The 22,759-nt window shown below is 44.5% G+C and overlaps 1 protein-coding gene across 2 annotated transcripts; it reads right to left on the reverse strand.

The window, feature by feature from the left end:
• Nucleotides 1-1,381: 1,381 nt before the first annotated feature.
• Nucleotides 1,382-21,911, reverse strand: MTG2 (mitochondrial ribosome associated GTPase 2). 2 transcript variants are annotated; one of them, XM_053247920.1, is made up of 7 exons: nt 21,760-21,911; nt 18,465-18,644; nt 12,695-12,842; nt 5,380-5,495; nt 4,965-5,183; nt 4,363-4,501; nt 1,382-1,954 (listed from the first exon to the last, which is right to left on the reverse strand). In XM_053247920.1, the coding sequence occupies exons 2-7, from the start codon at nt 18,636-18,638 to the stop codon at nt 1,560-1,562; spliced, it is 1,191 nt and encodes a 396-aa protein (XP_053103895.1). In that variant the 5' UTR covers nt 18,639-18,644; nt 21,760-21,911; the 3' UTR covers nt 1,382-1,559. The 2 variants fall into 2 exon arrangements, with proteins under 2 accessions (XP_053103895.1, XP_053103896.1); XM_053247921.1 differs by lacking the exon at nt 21,760-21,911 and adding an exon at nt 21,558-21,725.
• Between the last annotated feature and the right edge of the window lie 848 nt (nt 21,912-22,759).

Genomic DNA, 22,759 nt, shown 5'->3' on the forward strand with positions numbered 1-22,759 from the left:
GTAAACAGCATCAGGGCATAAAATGGAGCTCCAGCTATCAAAATTATGAACTCACATTAGCTCTCACACACAGAGTGAACAAAGCAACATGGTTTTTTATGAACTGATTTCAAACATCAGCAATTTATTTATCTGAATTTAAATTTAGACCCTATCCTAGCTCAGGCGATCACAATATTTATTTTTATAATTTTATCTAGAACTTCCTGGAAGACAGCTAGACTATAATTTTATTTACATTTCTATTTGGAGAGTAAGAAGGGACTGGTTTTGCTTGGAAACACTTTGTCTTTAAAAAGACATACTTCCTCATTATAATTCTGCAGGCCTTGATTATTTTGCTACAAACATTATTCAATTCTATTCATCTGAATAAACAGGCAGATTTATGACTGGTATGGGCTAATGTTATAAGGAAGCAGACATAGTAAATATAGATAGTTAAGGGGGGTGTCTTTATTAATATAGTGAAAAGTAGCAATTATCTAACAACTGGACACCAAATTTGGCCCAAGCTTATTACGTGAAATGTCATCAGACCTGCATATTTATTGTTTTCTTAGTTTAAAGAACAGCTGCTTATGTATGTGTGCATGGTGGTGGTGATCAGGATCAGAACACAGCACCTGAGGAGGATATATCCAACTGTTTCCCCTCAAGCTGTGATCATGATTAAATTCATGACCCTGGGAGAGGCGCTTCTGTTGAAGCCAATACAAGCTTTCTTCCAGGGGCTTAATAGCAGCTTCATGGGTGTAATTTTCATCAGGACTGGAGTATGAGGGGAGGAGATCCAGCACCCCTGGCCTGTGCACTGTGGTCCCTATCCTAATTGCACTCTCCCTCTGCAACTATTTAACCTCAAGCACGCACACACACACACACACACACACTCTCAGTAATGCACTTCACACAGGGTGGCCTTACACAATCACCCATTAAGTACTAAGTAAGTAGGAGGAATGGGAGGTTCCTGCAGCACACACAATCCCTGTAGCTGTGCTGTCCGAATCCACAGACATACTTGTTTCTGCCAGTAATTCAGGGATTACCAAGAATCTCTGCCCCCAACTTGACACCTAGATCTGAAGTTGGGTGAAGATTCTCAGTAGAATCTTGGGTGGAAGTTGGTGACTGGACGCCACGAGAACTTCCTGTTCCCTCCTACTTACTTTGTACTTACTTACAGGTGATCATGAGAAGCTACCCGCAATGTGTAATTTGGTCCCCAGTTGTCAGCTGCTATCGGAGTTGTTGCACAAGGATATTTCTAGGAGTCAGCTTTTTCTTCTTGCTTTCAGAATCTACACCCAGTGTAACAGATTGTAAACCAGGTCAGACCTCTGAGCTACCAGCAGACCTCTCTATCCCAAACACGCACTTAGAACAAAACATTTTATTGAAGTGTGTTTCCTTAAGTTGGAGGGGTGGGAGAGAAAGCTCAGCAGCTCAAGAGAGACATGAGTTCTGAGAACAATGCAGATTTCTCCTGCCTCCTCACATCCTTCTGCCTAAATGTGGCTGTGTTAAGAGCTATATTGCCAGTTACTACTTTAAAGCTACCACTTTATAGGCTTCTGCCTCATTGCTTCTTCGGTTTTTACATAATCATCGTACAGTTCTTTCAGATGCAACAGTAATTCCTCCAGATTTTCTCCTGTCAGAGCAGACAATGGGATGACTCTGTGTTTCACTCGCTCCTTAAGGAGAGGCAAATTGCTCTTAGACTGTGGAAGATCAAACTTATTCGCGATGATAGCATGAGGTCTCTTTGATAAGCCTTCCTCATACTGCTCCAGTTCGTATTTTAAGTGTTGCAGCTGGGTCCATGGCTCAGATGCAGAGAGATCCAACACATAGAGAAGAAAGCGGCAGCGTTCAATGTGCCTCAGGAAGGCCAGCCCAAGCCCCCTGTTTTCATGGGCTCCTTTTATTATTCCCGGAATATCAGCAACTGCGAGGAGAAGCAAGACAAAAAGACAGCAATGTGGTGAGTACAGTTTCGGTAGTTGGAGAGCTGCCACTAAAAAGTGGATCTTTGCCTACCAGTCAGTGGTCAGCCTCTCCCAGAAGGCAGCACCGTCTAACAGGTAAAAAGATCCATCTGCAAATTCAGCAAGGCTGGAAGTAGCCATCAGGCATGAGCTGGAAGAGCTGCTATATATTTACTCCTGCATAACACTACAGATATGAATTCCTGTACATCTCACCTTTCCTTCAAGTTGTTGCACAATAGGGTTATGCACTGCGAAATGAGGACAAACTGATTTGAATTGGTTCGATTAAAATGATTTGACCTCGAATCAAATTGCCATTGACCTGAATGGCTATTCTTGAGGTCTAATAGAATCAACACTGGTTTGATTTGAATCGATTCATTGATTTGAACCGCCCTTTTGTTTGCCTTCTATTGGTTTTCCATGGGGAGAGCAGATCGACCAATACGTTTTCTAGGAGAGCAGGTCTATGCATTAAAACCAATTGGTAGACCAGCTCTCCCAAGGAAAGCAGTGCTCAAATTGCAGTTTTTCCAGGGAGAGCTGGTCTACCAATTGAGTTTAATGGGTACACCCTCTATCTGCAGAAAAAATGATTCATGAATTGAATACTCGAATCAGCTGGCAGGTGCCAGCTGCCTCGACAATTCAATTCGAGATTCTGCGATTCTATCCAATGATTCCTCCAATGTGAAGCTACTTCTCAGAGTAGTTGTGAAGTAAAGCTGAGAGAGGAGGAGTGGCCCAAGATTACCAAGCAAGGAAATACATGCAGACAATACCATAGTTTCTATAGAAATAAATTGGATGTACTAGAGATGCTGCACCTTGTTGCCTCTTGTAACACTGTGAGCCTTAATGCAGGGGTTTTCAGACATGGGTCCAGTGTTCCCTCTAACAGAGATTCCCAGATGTTGTTGACTACGTCTCCCATAATGCCCAGCCAAAGTCCATTGCAGATGGGGATGCTGCGAGTTGTAGTGAACAACTTCTGGAAATTCCTGTTAGAAGGAACAGTGCTTGGGTCCCCAGATGTTGTTGGACTTCAACTCCCATTATCCCCAGCCACAATGGCCAAAGGGCTGCTGCGGCTGGGATTGTGGGAACTGGAGTTCAGCAAGATCTGGAGACCCAAGTTTAAGAACCCCTGCTTTAAGGTAAATTGGATGTCACTGGCTGCAGAAAACAGAAAATACTTCTTTCCAATACTTTTAATTCCAGAAAATACTTCTTTCCCATTTGGATCTAGATTTTTTGGGGGGGTGGGGGGGTGGGGTTGCATGGTTTTATGGAATGACCACTAAGTTATGTTTATTGTTTTATATTTAATCATTTATAAGTCAGAGTGTGTGTCAGAATGGTAGCCTAGAAATTCTAGTAAATAATTATTACTTACATAATACTTATTTATACTAATTATAAATATTTATATTTACTTACACTAATTATCTTTGTACTAGCTGAAATGTTTTCCAGCTAGTTTATGATGCCACTCCAGACACCTCAGGCTGTATTTGCACATAGCAAGGCATAGTGAAGCAGTTTACTCCTGCAGCTGCTTCAGCCCTACTGCAGGAGGAGAAAAATCACCACTATAAGCCACGAGTGAGGAGAGGAATTCATTGCTTCTAGCTTATTCCACTAGGAGACTGCAGCCTGAACTGGCTGGAAATAAGTACTGCCTACACTCATATGAGCCTATGTGAGTCTTGCATTCAGTTTTGTAGGCCCTGCTCTCTGTCCACCATCTTGGATTTAACTGGCAGTACCAGAGGCATGGCCTTTTTGGTGGTGATGAATTCATCACCAGCTTTAGAATTCTCTCCCTGGGGAATTATCAAACCTCCTCTCGTTCTATTTTAAATGAACCTTAAAAGCTTTGTTGTAATGGAAGGCTTTTAATTAATTTAAATTTGAGGCTAACTGTAGATTTATGTGCCCTAAGGTAAGGTAAAAGGGAGAGGCCCAGGTGGGCACGTACCCCATCAGCTCCTGAAAAGACCATCAACAGCCTGAGAGAACTTCTGGGGCAGTCTACCCACCAAGTACCTACTGTTGCCTACAGGGCCTAAACTGAAATTGAATAAATAATAAATACAGTCCACACAAGGGCCTACAGTCCACCCATCCAAGGGCTTACTGAAAGGAGAAGCCCAGGCCAGGCAATTCTTCTCCGGTAGCTAGGATAGCAGCACGTTACCATGAACAATGCCTCCTCCTCTCACTAATGCCTCTCCTAGATGGGACTGACTCCCCAATAGTATATATCTGTGTTAATAAGGTTTTGCTTTTACTCTTTCAAGGATGAACATTATGAAGCGGAATCAAAAATAATAAGCAGAAATGAATTCTTATAAAACCGCACCTGCAACTTGTTCATAATTTTCGTAGTGGATGATGCCTACATGTGGATTTAAGGTTGTGAAAGGGTAAGCAGCTACTGCTGGTTTTGCATTGGAGATCGCTCGCAATAGTGAAGATTTCCCAGCATTAGGGAATCCTACCTGGAATAAAGAAATTAAAAAAACAACCACCAACAATCTAGATTACTGCAGCTCCGGTCTGGATTATTGCACCTACCCTCACTACTTGCCCTAAGCCTGAAAAGCAAATGTTTACAGGCAGTTCTACATACGCAATTTGTGAAAAAGCAATAAGTATTCACTTTCGTGCTCCTGTTTAATTTGGTGAGGCAAGAAGAGCCATTCCTTCTACCCGTCTTGCATGCTGAACCAATAATGCCTAAATGAGGCCAACCTGTCTTCAAGCTACTGCTACCACAATACTGCAGACTCATGACACTGACATCTGCCAGCCAACAGGTCCAAGTAAGGCACTCCGAATTCAACACACTGCCAATTATTCCAAGTAATACATTTTAAATCCCACAATCAAGTAGATTTTCCTGTCTTAAAATGAATGTTTGCTCTTCGAAAGACAAATCTCTTGAAGCAAAGATCTACTCACCATCCCTGCATGGGCCATAGTCTTGAGCTCCAAATGGAGAACTCTTTCTTGACCTGGTTCTCCTAGAGTAGCAGTTATGGGTGCTCGATTTTCATTGGACAGGAAGAAACGGTTGCCCTTCCCTCCAAGTCCACCATAGGCTGCGACATATTCCTCACCGTGCTGATTGAGATCAGCCACAATTCTGCAATCCTCCTTAACCACTGTACCAGTGGGAACCTTGAAAGTAAAGAGAGATCTAAGCAAAGGAAGACTACAATGTTTTGCCATGTTCTTAGGCCTCACTTCACATCACAAATTGAGGGCCAGCAAGTTCTACAAGCTCTCACCTGCATGAGGTTAGTAAATCTGTAAGCATTTAAAGGACAGAAACATCCTGATGTATAAACCCTAAGAATGAACAGCAGCCACCTACCTTGATGTAAGTGCATTCACCAGCAGCACCATAACAGTTTTTGCTTCCCCCTTTTCCTCCATTGATACCTCGATAAATTGGGAGAACAGAAGCCAAGGATTTGACTTGCTGATCCACTGTAAAACACAACCCCACACCCCATTTTAGTGTCTTTTTCTAAAGCGTTTTTTTTTAATACACAAAAGACGTGACTCTCAGGTGGACAGAACCAAGCAATGGATTCCAGAGCCAGTTGCAGCTTCTTGTTAAAGAACAACGAGACAAAGCCATAAGGGGAGCTATCCAGTGCTGCTCCTCCTGCTCACCTCCCACACCCTAATCTACCAACATGCCAACACTACACGATTGCACATTACATACATTTGAGAGCAGGCGTGGAGGGAGGCCAGCAGCGGCCGGGGTTCTGTCGCCACCACAGCCCCCTAGCCCCGCCCCCTGCATCTGACATGAGACGCAGGGAGCGTTTAGTCATACCCCCCGCTTCTGCCATCAGGCGTGGGGGCATGGTTTAGCTCCCAAACGGGGCTGTGCGGCCCCGTTTGGAAGTTAGATAGGCCAGCTCTGCATTGGCAGAGTGGTTGCAGCAACTCTCCCTGCCTTTTAAAGCCCCATTTGGGAGCTAAACCACGCCCCCACGCCTGGCGGCAGACGCGGGGGCATGTCTGGGGTGCAAGGCATGGCCTCTGAACGGTCCGGGTTCTTTGAACCTATCCACTCAATGGTGGCTCCGCCCATTTGAGAGGGATGTTTTTGATAATACAGCCTTGCAGTCATTATGAACCAAAATATTTACATAATGGTCTGATGGTAGCAAGCATGAATTGCCCACTTTGCTAAGCAGGATTCACCCTGGTTTGCATTTGAATGGGAGACCACATGTGTGAGCACTGTAAGATGTCCACCTTAGGCGAAGGGACCACTCTGGGAAGAGCACCTGCATGCTTGCATGCAGAAGATATCAAGTTCCTTCTCTGGCATTTTATACTGAGTCGGACCATTGGTCCATCTAGCTCAATACTGTCTACACAGACTGGCAGCTTCTTCTCCATGGTTATAGGCAGGAGTCTGTCTCAGCCCTATCCTGGAGATGCCAGGGAAGGAACTTGGGACCTTTTGCATGCAAGTGCTTTTCCTAGAGTGGCTCCATTCCCTAAGGGGAATGTCTTACAGTGCTCACATGTAGTCTCCCATTCAAATGCAAACCAGGGTGGACCCTGCTTAGCAAAGGGGACAATTCATGCTTGCTACCACAAAACCAGCTCTCCTCCCTTCGTGCCTTTTCTCTCATTGCTCCTTTTTAATGGAATTAACTGCTAGCTGATTGATTTTCTTCTCTTGTTTAAATTAAATCTCTTGTTCTAGGTGGGGTTACACTCCCCCTAAAAGATCAGGTACATAGTCTGGGAGTGCTCCTAGATCCAAAGCTCTCCCTGGTTTCTCAGGTTTAGGCAGTGGCCAAGAGCGCTTTTCATCAGCTTCAGTTTATATGCCAGATATGTCCATTTCTTGAGATAAATGAGCTTAAAACAGTGGTACATATACTGGTAATCTCTAGGCTTGACTACTGTAATGCATTCTACATGGGGCTGTCTTTGTAAGTAGTTCAGAAACTACAATTGGTACAGAATGCAGCAGCCAGATCGGTCTCTGGCTCTGCAGGGACCATATAACACCAATTTTGAAAGAACTGCACTGGCTGCCAATAATTTTCCAAACAAAATACAAAGCGCTGGTTATTAACTATAAAGCACTTAACGGCTTGGTTCCAGATTACTTAAGGGAGTGCCTTCTCTGTCGTGAACCCTGTCGCCTATTAAGATCATCTGGAGAGGTCCAGTTAGGGTTGCCACCAACTCATTTTCTGGCAACTCGGGACCGGGCCTTCTCTGTGGCTGCCCCAGGGCTTTGGAAAGTGCTCCCTGCTGAAATAAGAGCATCTCCTTCTCTGCTTGCTTTTAGGAGGACCCGGACGATGTACCAGTTTTCCCAGCCTTTTAACTGAAATTTAAATTTAAAATTTAAAGTGTGATTTGAATGTGTTTTATGATTTTTAACTGTTTTATATTGTTTTTATATTATGTTTTAATTTGTATACTGCCTGGAGCTGCCACGCATGGGATTAGCGATGGGTACGTTTAAGAAAAATACATAGAGAGATTATAGTTAGTGTTGTTAAGCTCCTTAAAATGCCATTTTTACAGCAAAACTGAAATGCAATTACTACACCTAAGTACCCAAGGAGCTTAAGAAACGTTCTGGGGTGCTAGTTAAAATATGACAAACATTGCCATGAAATAACAAAGTAAACATTTGACGGTTGCCAGCATACTTTGTAAAAGATTCTGCTTTTGACTTTTGAAAAATGGCTCCTTTTAAACATAGGAAACAAGGTCTCAGTGTTAATAGTTCGCTTTCCATTTGTGTTGAAATTGCCTTTCAAAATTGCTCAGCAGAAAATATATAGGTATTCGAAGAACAAGCGTTTTAGCTAAGCATTTATCTGCCAACAGGGCTATCTCAGTTAAATCAAACTAGAAGGTGAGTCTATCAAATAAGCAGTTACTTCCCAGCTTCCAACAGGCACTGGCTCACATCACTAATGCAGCACTGGCACTAAATGGGAGGGGCAATTCGTGACAATTTCACCTCCCCTCTGAAGCACATTGTACCTCCCTGAGAGTCACACAACCCTCAGGGACATGCCTTAGCCACCATTAGCTTAATTTATGCATGCCATGAGCATAAAAATTCAGCTACAAGCGTCTTATGGATACAGTCCTCTTGCATTCTTCTTTGGAATCGGGTCCCATTGAACACATGGCTTTTAAATTGTTTTTGCTTTGTTTTTAGTTGTATTTCACGGTAGGGGTTTTGTGTTTGCTTTCATGTATTAATGTGCTCACTAAGTTGCAGTGGGGTGCATCTAAGAATCATTCAAATCAACGCAAGTGTTTAAATTGTACACATTAGTTCCATAGATTTCAGTGGGGCTTGGCTGCTTCAAATAAATTCCTTGAACAGAAAGCATTTCTATGTATCATTAGAAGCCTGCATGTAATTGTCACAAGACACCTCTATGCAGCAAATCTATAATGGGCAGCATCCAGAGAAGCACCTGTCCTCTCTTTCTCACTCCAGACCACTTTGAAGCCCCTTTGAAGAGCCATTCCTGAGAGACCCCACGGGGCACCAGGCAGAGATGCTCCCCTCCACAAGCAGAGTTCTTCTGGGAAGATGTCTCTGCCTGCTGCCCCTTCAGCCACCCATGCCACATTCCATGTCAGTGCCAATGGTCACTCGGCCCCCAGGAACAGCTTTTCTAGGGAATCGGGGCTGCAGCAAGGAGGTGACAGGGAAGATGGGCTGTGCTAACCCTGTTGGGTGTTACCCAATGTGTGAAGTTGCCTCTGTAATGAATTGCATCTTGGTCTAGTCTGTCCACATTTCTTATGAGCAACCAGCACTCCCTTCTCCTGGAGAATTCCTCCCTTGCTAAATTCAGATGTTATGCCAATACACAGTTTCAAGGCTGTTTCAAAAACACCTTATCTAAGGACTCTCAAGAATAGTCTATTCAACTTGGGTTCTTATGCTCACTCATCACAATAGTAGTGCTTTCCAGAAGTATAATGAAAGATGTGATAATGCTAGCTTTTGCCTTTAGCTTTTGAGGGAAAATGTTATTGACTTCCATGACTAAAAGCAAGGTCAGAGAGATGTGCTTTTTATATAGATATAGATATAGATAACTATGGGCCTATCCCAAATGGTCTTGGGACTGACACATAGTGCTGGTCACACGTTTGGTCTGGTCTTTCACTCTGAATAGGGTGGTGTTCCGTGGGTGGGGACTCCGGTGATTTCCCCATTGTCATGGATGGACCACCATCTGGTTAAGGTTGGACTCACAACCACATCCCACCTCTGCAGGGGTGGGGGGCCCATTACGATGGTATGCCCAAAAAGGTTATTGGATCCAATAAGATTCCAAGAAGGTTTGGAGGGATTTAGTGGTGGCTCTGCTGGTGATCTTGTCGACACTCTGGTGGAGAATTGGAATAATCAACTCACCAGGCAGTGGACACAATCACTCCTAAGCGTCCGACCCACTTTGAAACTGGCCGCTTGGTATACAGAAGAACTATGGGGGCTGAAGCAACAAAGCAGACGACTAGAGCGTAAGTGGAGAAAGACTTGACTCGAATCTCACAGATTACTACATAGAGTGCATTTGAAGATCTATGCTCAGGCGATACGTGTGGCAAATAAGCGATTTTTTCCCTCCTGTATTGCTTCTGCAAATTCACATCCGGCGGAGTTGCTCAGGGTCATGAAGGGGATAATGTGCACCCCTTCCCCTTTGAATCAGTACTTGGAACCAACAATTACTTGCTGTGACGTTTTTAATTAGTTTTTTGTGGACAAAATCTCTCGTATTTGTGCCAACTTAGATTCAAATTCCACAACTGTTACAGAGTCTGATGCCGAGGTGTCCAGCAGCTACTCTTATGTGATGATCCTGGATCAATTTCAGTTTGTGACTCCTGAGGTTGTGGACAAGTTGCTCAGAATGGTACAGCCTACCACCTGCCCTCTTGATCCTTGCCCAACATGGCTTATACTATCTGGCAGAGAGGCTGTTGTAGAGGGCCTGGAAGAAATTATAAATGCTTCTCCAAGGGAAGACAGGATGCCTCCTTGTCTTAAGGAGGCAATCATTGGATTGCTTCTGAAGAAGCCTGCCTTGGATCCCTCAGAGTTAAATAATTACAGGCCTGTCTCCAACCTTCCATGGTTGGGCAAGGTGATTGAGAAGGTGCTGGCCTCCCAGCTCCAGGTAGTCTTGGAGGAAACTGATTCTCTAGACCCATTTCAAACTGGCTTTTGGGAGGGCTATGGGGTGGAGACTGCCTTGGTCAGCCTGATGGATGATCTCCAACTGGGAACTGACAGAGGAAGTGTGACTCTGTTGGTCCTTTTGGATGTCTCGGTGGCTTTAGATACTATTGAGCATAGTATCCTTCTGGAATGTCTGAGGGGAGTGTGGGGGTGGGAGGCACAGCTTTGCAGTGGTTCCACTCCTGCCTTATGGGCAGATTCCAGATGGTGTCTCTTGGAGACTGCTGTTCTTCAAATTCTGAACTTTCCTATGATGTCCCTCAGGGCTCCGTACCGTCTCCAATGTTGTTTAACATCTACATGAAACCGCTGGGAGAGATCATCAGGAGATTTGGTGCCAGGTGTTATCAGTATGTTGATGACGCCCAAATCTATTTCTCCATGTCAGCATCATCAGGAGAAGGCATAACCTCCCTAAATGCCTGCCTGGAGGCAGTAATGGCTGGATGAGGGATAACAAACTAAGGCTGAATCCAGATAAGATGGACGCACGTATTGTGCAGGGACAGAATTTGGGAGACGATTTTGATCTGCCTGTTCTGGATGGGGTCACACTTCCCAGGAAGGAACAGGTATGCAGTCTGGATCTGAACCTCTCCCTGCTGTCCCAGGTTGAGGGGGTGGCCAGAGGTGCTTTTTATCAGCTTTGACTGATACGCCAGCTGCGTCCGTTTCTTGAGATGAACGACCTCAAAACGGTGGTACATATGCTGGTATCCTCTAGGCTGGATTACTGCAATGCACTCTATATGGGGCTGCCTTTGTATGTAGTCTAGAAACTACAGTTCGTTCAGAATGCGGCAGCCAGGTTGGTCTCTGGGTCATCTACGAGAAACCATATTACTCCTGTGTTGAAAGAACTACACTAGCTGCTGATAGGTTTCCGGGCAAAACACAAGGTGCTGGTTATTACCTATAAAGCCCTAAACAGCTTAGGCCCTGGGTATGTAAGAGAATGTCCTTCACCATGATCCCCACCGCGTGTTAAGATCATCTGGAGAGGTTCATCTGTGACTGCTGCCAACTCGTTTGGTGGCTACTCGGGAATGGGCCTTCTCCGTTGCAGCCCCTGGACTCTGGAATATGCTCCCTGTTGAAATAAGAGTCTCCCCATCTCTGGCAACTTTTAAAAAGGCATTGAAGACACATTTATTCACCCAGGCTTTTAATTAGATTTATGGCTTTAAATTTTTAATGTTGGTTTTAAATGATTTTAATGTTAATAATTTTAATGTTTAAATGTTTTTGTTTTTATGTAAACTGCCCTGAGCCCTTTTTGAAGGGCCCTTTTTGAAGGGCGGTATATAAATCAAACAAACAAAATTGTGCCAATGATATTACCAGAGTGTAGACACTGTGGCTGGCAGTGGATTCTGGGTCAGTGATTCTTTTGGGGCTATTTTTGGTCTGTGTTTGAAATGTGTGTTGTGAGGGACAACACATTGTGTGCTTCTGAAGTGTGTTTCAAGGCAGGGCTGCAAAATGAATTGCAAATTGCAATTCAAAACGTGTGTATGTGCACACTCTGAGTGCAGCTTGTTCTAGCTATAGGATAGGGAACAATAGGGAAACTCGAAACACCCCAATGTTCCCCATGGGTAGCTTCTAGGGACACCAAAGTGTGTTGTATGATAGGGCATGATGGGTGCTACCTACCACCCACACCACAAAAGAAATGGACAAGCAGGTGATTTTTTAAAAACAACTTTTAACCTCTTCTCCAAACCCCCATAGAATCCTATAGGAAACTGCCACATTTGCCCAGGGTTCCCATTTCATTTTTAAAAATTGAAACATTTTGAGCTTGGTCCGTTGAAACAGCCAGTTTGACCACTGTTTCAATGAAGTGTTTCAGCCATTTAGCATTTCATTTCAAGCTTATAACCAAACACAAAATTTGTTCCAAGCACATCCCAACTAGCTGCATTGTGCCTTCTTTGTAGTGATGCATCCTGAATTAGGTGAGGAATAACTTGTTCATGCTTGCTGCTTAACTCTAAAGCTGTGTTGCAGAACTACAAATCAAAGCGTGAACAACTGCTCAGGGTAACACTTGTTTAACCAAAATCAATTTGCTACCAACTTCCTTGAATTCCAGATATCCTTTTTCTGAACCCCGTCTTCCTGAACTACTGAGACTGATCTAGAAGGGCTGTTTTTGCCTGGCTGTAGTAGTGTGAAGACCAGCAATTAATCCTGGGTTGCCAAACAAAAGCCAATAACCCCAGAAGTATAATCATGTCAGCAGAGGTTGTAAGTACAAGCAGTGTACAGTGAAACGGGGATGGGAAAGGGGGCATGCATTAGAGCATAAGTTTGATTCAATTTGGAGGGGAAAGGTTTACAAAGAAAGCAATTTCACAAGAAGAACCTCTTTCAAAATTGAGTTGATTGGCAAGAGAAAATACTTGCTTACCTTTCAATATAATGTGTCCCCCGTCTCCTCCATCTCCACCATCAGGACCGCCAAACACTTTCCGCGGCTCACTGTGAAAACAGCTAATACCGTCCCCTCCTTTTCCTGCTATCACACACACTTTTCGATGATCTACGAAGTATCGGGTCTGCAACGAGGAGAGATGCTACTCAGAGAAGCGAACCAGGACACTCTTCTCAACAAGCTCAATGCTTCAACTTTAAGCATATGAGGAAGTTCATTTTTATTTGATGCCAGATTCACATCCACGTTGCATTTAAGATACTGACTACATAAAATAATTCATTTCTTATTTATACCTCACATGCACTCAAAAGTTAAGACCATAACCAAAGGTGGAGCAGGTGCACCATGAAGGTCTGATCCCTCCAGGGATAAATTGGCCTCTTTCCTGAATTCTGCCAATTGCTCCCACTTTCCAGTGTTCTGGCCAGTTAGTCCAAAGGTACTCAGATAACTGACAAGTGAAGGAAGGAATCATGTTCTACTTCAATTCCATTTATTTCCTCTAGTGACCAAGAAGCAGGAGGGGGTGGGATTTCTCTGCTTCCCTCCATGTCCAGTGATTTTGATCCCACTGGCCAGGGTTCATTATTTTATTGTCAGCATTTTATTTGCAGGCCGGATGGGTGAACATTACTTCTCCAGGCTTAAGAACAAATGGGTGTATTTAGCATTATTTTCCAGTGTTATTAAGATTACTTAATTTTAAAAAAAACAAACCAATTTCAAACACATTAGAGCTGGTCTTGTGGCAGCAAGCATGACTTGTCCCCTTTGCTAAGCAGGGTCTGCCCTCGCTGTATTTGAATGGGAGACTACATGTGAGCACTGTAAGATACTCCCTTTAGGGGGTGGGGCTGCTCTGGGAGGAGCATCTGCATGCTTGCCTGCAGAAGGTTCTGAGTTCCCTCCCTGGCATCTCCAACACAGGGCTGAGAGAGACTCCTGCCTGCAACCTTGGAGAAGCCGCTGCCAGTCTGTGTAGACAATACTGAGCTAGATGGACCAATGGCCTGACTCAGTATTTGGCAGCTGCCTATGTTCCTATGTGGTATTTAGATGTTTACTGTTTACATTGGCTTTAGATGCCCCACCAATGTATGCTTATGCCACACCATCAAAAAACATCCAGATAGGTGACTTGCTTAGAATAATATATTAAGACTTAGACAACTCAGGATGTTTTCATACATCAATCACTAAGTCAGCTCAGCCTAGGGTAGTCAGTGTTTGCTATGGCTACACCAGTATTTCCCTCAGGAAACGCGAAGTGTGAAAGTCAGATGTGCATCCCTAAAATTCGTAAGGCTCTTGGGCTACGAGACATGCCCAAGGGCTTAGAGACATGCCCATCGCAATACTGCAGGACTTGTAGAAGGAACTGTACTGTACTGGGAATTCTGGCAGCTGCAGCTTGACACGTAGGAGTAAGGAAAACTGAACCAGCTGAAGCGGAGAGATGGTTTTGTGGCAGAAAACATGAACTGTCCTCTTTGCTAAGCAGGAGTCACTTTGTCTTGCATTTGGATGGGTGACATGTGAGCACTGTCCGCTGTAAGTTATTCCCCTTAAGGGTTGAGGCTGTAGCTCAGTGGTACAGAATTACTTTGCCAACAGAAGATCCCAGGTTCAACCCCTGGTATCTCCAGATAGAGCTGGGAGAGACTCTTGTTTGAAGCTATGGAGAGCCACTGCCAGTCACTGCAGAGAATACTGAGCTAGATGGACCAGTGGTCTGATTCAGTCAATCAATCTTTATTGAATGGTCTGACTCAGTATAAGGCAGCTTCCTCTGCTCCTCTGCTCTTAAGTTCTGTAACTGCTATTAAAAGTACAGGAGCCCTATCCTGCTTTGCATCTGAACACCCTAGTAAAAGCCAGTGAATAACAGGCAAATGTGACAATTAGAAACTAGTCCGTGACGGAGTCTGACTTAATTTACAAGTAATCACACATACAACTAATCAGTCTAATCAGTCTGATGTTCTGGCTCATCAAGCTTGTGGGAACAGTGCTTTGGAGGCTGGGACAGACAAGTCACTACACAATTCTCACAGATCATTACCTAACAATCAAAGAAAGCTATAGTAGCTGAACTTGGTCCCCAATTTTTGTTTTTGTTTTTCAGGTTATGAGCAGAATCCAGGCGCAAATACGGTAGGCAAGTGTCATATTATACCACTGCCTGGGCTACAAAGTATTTCACAGTTATTTTATTTATTCTGAGAACTGACCTTCAAACTCTGTTCTGGGGAACTCTGGGTTCTCTGGAAATATATCAGGAACTTCAGTAATGGTAGATGGCAGTTTGCTTACTAGTAGTGATTTCCTTTCCAACCCACCACAGTAAGGGAAGGGAGCATGGTACATTCTAGATCAGAGCACACATTACTAGCTCAGGAGCTACTGGTAACTCCCAGGCTTATTTGAAGTACCTCTGCAAGACTTTGGGTCTGCTTCTCCTTCCCTTCTAGACAACACTGCAAGTCTGATTGTCTGGCTGATTTGATCTATTTTTAATCTCTCTCTTTTTGAGTAATCAGGGTTGCTTTTACTCTCTCTCTGCGTATCCGCAGGTCAGAGGTGGCCAGAAATGAGTTCGGAGGTCATTTCCAGCCTCCGTTATGTGCTTGGGAGCCATTTTATGGCTCATTTAATTGAATAAACTGGGCAAAAATCATGATTTCCTGTCATTCTGATCATTCTGCAGCATGGTAGGGCACTTTGGGGGGGGGAAACAGGGGCAAAATGAATTTTCGGCCGATTTTCAGCCATTTTGAGCAGTCTGGGAACCTAACCCTAGACCTAACGCCCCGTTATTCACAGATGCATTATCCACCCCACCTGACCCCCGCATGGAACAGAATCCCCGTGAATAATGGGGTTCTCCTGTACAGCCAAATAATTGCTATGTTTTCTGGTCTGCATTATAAAGAAGGGCACTAAAAAGTTATTATCTTTGAATCAATGCAAAATTCATGGTAATAGCCCAGCCTTGTGATAACACCAAAGAACTCTAGTTTTTGTTTAAGTCAAGCAGCTGGAAGGGAGTTATTGGTCACATGGCCAGTCAGACAAACACTACTGAGAAGGATCCACATTTTGAACATTGAAAATAATGCAGACTCAGAACATAAACAGAATGCAGATGGCCAGCTGTATGCTCAACTCTGTGATCATATTTAAGAATATCACCTTTTCCGAATTTACATAGCATCACCAAGTGGTTAAAAGTGCACACTGCTGCTCTAAATTACCTAATAAACACAAGACATCCATACCTTTGCTACTGTAGTTTTTGAAAAGTTTTTGCTACAGAAGGTTTTGAAAAGAAGAACGGTCTTTGGTACAGCACCGAAGCTGATGTGTCACATTGTAATGTCTGCTAACTTTGAACATCTGTTTTACGTTTTTATTTTAATTATACCCAGGCTTTTAATTAGACATTGTTTTAATTGTGTTTTAATAGTTTTAACGTTTTAAATTTTAATTGTTGAAATATGTTAATCATTTTATTGGTTATTTTTATTGTCTTCTAAACTGCCCAGAGCGTTTTGGGTGGTATAAAAATCTGTTAAATAATATAAATAAATTTATGCATTAAAGAGGTATTTGAGAAAGCGTAAAAGGAGCATTGGCAAAAGCAGCAGTGATGTGAAATCAGCATTTCTTATTAGTGAAACAGGTAAATCAAACATGGCTTACTTTAATGATTTGGGCCCTGGATACATGAAGGACCACCTGCTCCCAAGGGTTTCTGCCCACCCAACAAGGTTGTCAGAGAGGACTTAGCTCTGTGTGGTGACATTGAGAGTGGCTAAATTGCCGTGCATGTGGGACAGGGCCTTCTCTGTTGTTGCCCCCAGGCTCTGGAATGTTCTCCCAGTGAATGTTCCCATCTGTGACATGTATGGCTGCTTTTAAAAGAACAACTAAAGACCTTTTCATTTGTTCAGGCTTTTCCCCCTTAGGGGCTGCCGGGGTTTCTCAGCTTTCCTGCTTCTGTTTGTCATTTTTATGGTTGGGTTTTTTTGGTGTTTTATGGTTTTGGCTGTTCAACTGATTTTAAGAATTTAAATGTGATTTTTATGGAGTTTTATTGTATTGGGATATTTTATGACAGGCGGTATAAAAACTGATCAATCATTCAAATATTAGAAGATCAAGCAACAAGCCTGATCCTGCTATAAAAGCCAGCCAATGTCACGTGATCTTGAAGCCCCTTTATTTTTACATGCTGCACTCAAGAGCCTGTGTGAAGCAGTGGACAAAGCGGACTTGGGATGAGGAGACAAGTTCGAATCCCTTGCTCAATCTTGGAGCTCACTGGGTGCTTTTAAGCTCATCACCATCTTCCAGTTTAAAGCCATCTCATAGGCTAAGATAAAACAGGGGGAAACCCCCATATGCTACCTTGAGCTCTCGAGAGGAAGTATGGGACACAAACAAATGGATCAACAAAGGTAACATACAAACCAGTTCTATGCATGCTTTCTCAGAAGAAAGTCTCAAATGCAACGACCTCAAAAATATGTGTCCATAGGACCCCTGCCTTGTCAACTGGTGTTCAGGATTGTTGTAATTCAGCAGGTCTGTATCCTGAACACACTTGTGCACAGCATGTCTACTGTAGGGAAATCCCAAATATTTTGGAAAATGTACACATAAACACGTAACATCAATGGCCCACATGCTGGACTATTTAAGCTGGGTGCTGCTCATCGACCCATGCCACTGCAGGCATCTAATGAAGCTTTTGCAGTTTTTCTTTTGCACCAAGAGAACACATACTTAAAAGCTGAACGCCTGCACTCTGGAAGCACTATTTAGACTGGAAACAGGTCACTGACAGTCAAGTGTCATGTATCCAATCTGCAGACGCAATACCGAAGTATTTGTGCTCCGTGCAAAAGCACAGGACTGCCAGACCTTTATTAGATGCTCTCAGCGGCCCGGGCAGATCAGCACCACCAGCATTAGGCTGCGCAACCAGTGGGCCAGCATTTGAGCCTCATTTATGCAACCATCACATTGTTAATATCTATATACCAATTTTCAACAACAAAAAGTTCTCCGACCGGTTTATACAGCAGAAGGAATAAAAAATTAGAAAATGCTTTCCTGTCCCAAAGAAGCTCATAATTTAAAAAGGAACACACAGCCAACCCCAGCAGCAGCTGCTGCCACTGGAGGAATACAGTGCTGGTGCTGAAACCAGTGGTATATCCAGGTAGGGCTGGGAGACTCCTGCCAGTCTGTGTAGACAATACAGAGCTAGATGGACCGATGGTATGACTCAGTGTATGGCAGCTTCCTGTGTTCCTGAGGGACACAGGAACCTGCCTTATACTGAGCTAGACCCTCGGTCCATCTAGCTCTGTATTGTCTACACAGACTGGCAGCAGCTTGCCAAAGTTTCAGGCAGGAGTCTCTCCCAGCCCTACCTGGATATGCCAACGAGTGAACCTGGGACCTTCTGCATGCAAGCACGCAGATGCTCTTTCACTGAACTATGGCCCCATCCCCTAAGGGGAATATCTTCCAGCATCTTGCATGAAGTCACCCATCCAAATTCAAACCAGGGCAGAAGGAATTGGTGCTCAGGGCAGACCCTGCTTAGCAGAAGGAACAATTTGTGCTCACTACCACACCAGCTTTCTTCCCCAAGGAGAAAAACCAGTGCTTCACAGTGCCACATAGGTTGCATATTATTTGCTGTTAATGTTGGCAGTTGTTTACAATTTACCAGCTTCTTTTCCGAAAGGCTTCTTTTATGTCCCAGCCGCCGATTCTTCGAAAACCTTGTGCACGTTGTACTAAGATCCCTGCGCCAGTTTTTAACCTGGTTTTGCAATAAACAACTTTCTACCAGTTTCCACTGGCTTTCCAACCAAGGCCCAAAGGTTTTTATTTGCAGCATCTTTGCCTAGAAAAAAAAGATGAAAAAGATGTATAGTGCAAAGTAATTATAGCATACTAAGAAGCATACACATCAAGAATTAGAGTGGTGCAGTTATCAATAGCATAACAAAACTGAGCACCAATTCCTTCTCAAAAAGACCAATTATGCACCACTGCTCCTGTTCCCAGTTTGCGGTGGGTGCCATACAGCTAGAAAATCAAGTACACTTAACTTTGATGAACTCCTGTGCTCACAAGAACACGCTCACAATGCTTTCATCATTGCAGAGCTCTTCCAAACCCAGCCTGCCATTTTAGGCACAAGAGAGATACAGCTATCTCTCTCATCTACACGCTAATCCCTGTATAACCCACCCAGAAATAATTCACAGGATAAGGGTGGCATGTTGAGAATATGAGTTGAATGCCACAATCAGATGCTGGCAAGGAGTGGGAGAGCTGTCTGGTTACTTCAGCTATATAAAAAAGCCAGTCTCCCAATATTCTGTCCTGAGTGTGACCAAAAAAGGAGGACCCATGAGGGGGCCATGCCGGTGAACAGATAGGCTTGGTTTTCAACTGGCTGACTCACCAGGAGCAGGGAGCAGGCTTAGTCCCCAGTTAAAGGTGTTCCAGTGTGCTTCCTTTTACTTCCTCCCATACAATTACCATCATCCACTCCTATGGGGAAAGATATGCTCTGCTGTTAGGGAGAGTGGCCAACATCCTGTACGCCGCACATGCATGGGGGCGCGGCACATTGGAAGTACCACTACATCAAGGGCTTGGTGTTGCAGACTAGTGTTATGCTAGCATAATGCTGTTGTGCTATCTTAAAGCCAAAGCATAATGATGTTGCACAAACAAAGGAACGCCTCTTTGAGACTAATCCATGCACTTGCACAAGAGGTTGACAAGTTCCACAATTCTCATTACGCAACCTTATATATGTCCTGGTGAAGGTCTTCCACTCGAAGTTGCACAGTATCATGAAGCATCACAATGCTGCATGGCTCTGCAAAACCTTTGAGTAAGCTTTCAACTTTGTGAATTGTGAAAGCATGATTAGTTAGGATGCCAGCCGCTGTTAAGGTGAAGCCAGAACATGCCCTCCACTGGTGACACTGATGCATGACAGGCACACCACAGGTTACGTGGTTATGCAGACGGACCAGAGCTTGTCTGTGCAATGTTCCCATGTGCAGAGATACATTGCAGCCCCTCACCCCCCCAAATAAAAATAAAAACCCTTTGCCCACACAAATATCACCCATCATTACTTTACTAATATGTAAAGTTTTATACAGCATTTTACTAAGAGTGCTTCATACATAGAACACCTTACAACAACCCTGCAAGGCAGGCCAATATCATCATCTCCAAATTACAGAGGTGGAGAGAGAGATTGAGAGATTATGGCTCGCCTAAGGCCAGACAGTAATTTTGTTGCTTCTGTAAGATTTCAAACAGGGCCTTCCCACTTGACAGTCCATACACCTAGCCACTACACTCATTTCACCATCTATGCAGCTCACAATTCAGTTCACACACACTGAGCAGGTTTCTAGCACCTTTGCAGAGGCATGGTAAAGAATGTTCATGGTGAAAGTAAATGGGATGCCTTGTGAATCAATCACAAAACAAATTCATTCATTCTCAACCTATGACAACCTGGTTGTGTGAACTATACACAATGGGTAGCACCCAGACTGGTACTAGGGATGTGAGAGCTGGCTCGATTTGAGCCATGGCTCGAACTGGACTTGCCCAGGTTCTAAGAACCAGTTCGTGGGTATACTTGTAAAGGGGAATCTGTCAAGAATTCCCCTTTACAAATAAAGGGGGCATTCTCTATCCAAAAGGCCGGGATGATGGGGAGAGGCAAGAGTTCCCCACTTCTTTGTATCTTTAGGACACAGCCTTTAGACACATCGGATGTGGCAGCGAGGGCTCCTCCAAGGTGGAGGTAGCCTGTTAATGGTTGAGTGTTGGACTAGGACCAGGGAGACCCGAGTTCAAATCCCCCTTCAGCCATGGAACTCAACAGGTGACTCTGGGCCAGTCACATAATCTCTCCGCCTAACCTAAGTCACAGGGTTGTTGTGAGGATAAACATACCCATGTACACCGCTCTGGGCTGTTTGGAGGAAATGCGGTAATCTTTGAAGTACAGCACTGGCTTTACTTCTTAAGCGAACAGATCACTGTCCGAAGGTGCTTACAATCTAAAAGTTGATATAAGACCACAGAGAGTGGTGATGCAGGGGATGTTGTTGTTATTGTTATTATTAATAATAATAATAATAATTCAGTTTCTATACTGCCCTTCCAAAAAGGGCTCAGGGCAGTTTACACAGAGGAATAATAAATAAGATGGCTCCCTGTCCCCAAAGGCCTCACAATCTAAAAAAAGAAACATGAGATAGACCCCAGCCACAGGGGGATGCTGTGCTGGGGTTGGAGAGGGCCAGTTACTCTCCCCCTGCTAAACAAAGAGAATCACCACGTTAAAATGTGCCTCTTTACCAAGTTAGCGGAGTTACGAGCTATGAATGTGAACCAGGGGCATAACTACTATTAGGCAAGGGGAGGCGGCTGCCTGGGGGTCCCCACGCCTCGAGGGGCCCCCCAGAGGCAAGTCACATGACTATATATTGTGAAGTGTGTGTATCAGAGAGGGACCCATTTTAAAATTTTGTCTCTAGGCCCACTCCAGCCTCGTTATGCCCCTGATGTGAACAAATGGCATTGCGTGTACTTGGAGCTCTTGTCCAACAAGTCTGAGAACCCCCCTGGCGTATGCACCACCGAGCTAGAGACACCGAAGGGCCCAACTCAGTACAAGGCAGCTTCCTGCACAGCCTGACAGCCCCTCAAGCAGTGGATTTGCCACAGCAAGGGAGGAGGCCGCCAGTCCCCAGCCGCCTGTGCTGCTCACCCAGCCCACGCAAGGGCAGCAGCCTGGAAGCCCACGGAGGCTGCTCCCTCTGCTCTGGTGGGGCACGAAGGCGAAAGACCAGAGGAGTCAAGAAGGGCGAGGAGGAAAGCAACCCACGCGGGGAAGACCGGTGGGTGGGTGGGTAGGTAGGTAGATAGATGGGAGGGAGGCTGCCGGTCCCCATTTCTGCCCTCCCACTTACCTGCTGCTGTTGCGGCAGCAGTCTGCACGCACGGTGCCGTCCAGAGCGGCCGGAAGCGACCTAAAGGCACCGGAAGCGCTCTGAGGCTCTTCCTGCCACTCTGTCGCCTCGCTCTCTGTCGTCTGGAAGAGCAGTAAGTATTCTGCTCCAGGAGCGCCCAAGCGTAGATCTTCTAGCAGTTGATGGACTACAACTCCCGTCATCCCCAGGGATGACGGAAGTTGTAGTCCCGCAACGGCTGGAGAGCCTACGCTGGCTAACTCCTGGTGGTTTACACCGACTCGAGTCCTGTGCAACTATTCTGCTGCTGCTTTTCCCGCTCGGAGTGACTGCTATGCCCTTCAATGCAGTTGTATCTTGACTGCTGCTTTTGCCTGCGGGGATGCTACTGCTACACTCTCAGATAGGCCTGTGGTCTGGCTCATTCTCGAGGTTGTGGGGAAAAGGCGGGGACAGGATCAAACCTATAAACAAGTTGGGTGATCTCTTTTAAAAGAGAGCTGTTGTAGCAGCGGGGATGCTAGCTATGAAGAAGGAAGCTCCCATTTCAAATCTTATACTGTACATGAATTCACTGGGTAGCCTTATGCAAGCTACTCTTCAGCTTCCCCATTTACAAAATGGGGGTTAGACCCCTGTCAACTGGGCAAAGAGGCACCTTTTAAACGTGGTGGTTCTCTTCATTTAGCAGGCGGAGAGCAACTGGCCCTTTCCACCCCCAGCACAGTACCTCCAGTGACTGTTGCTGGTGTCTATCTTGTGTTTCTTTTTAGATTGTGAGCCCTTTGGGGACAGGGATCCATCTTTTTCATTTATTATTTCTCCATGTAAACTGCTTTGGAAACTTTTGTTGAAAAGCGGTATATAAATATTTGTTGTTGCTGTTACAAAATGGGGATAATAAGAATGTGCCTTACAGGGTAGTTTTAAACCTTACAAGACGTTTGATATCTGTCAATTGCTTTGAGCATTCAAAAACTATATACATGCTAAGTATTAT

This window comes from Hemicordylus capensis, chromosome 4 (assembly GCF_027244095.1).
Source record: "Hemicordylus capensis ecotype Gifberg chromosome 4, rHemCap1.1.pri, whole genome shotgun sequence".
In the NCBI taxonomy this organism is placed as follows: Eukaryota; Metazoa; Chordata; class Lepidosauria; order Squamata; family Cordylidae; genus Hemicordylus; species Hemicordylus capensis.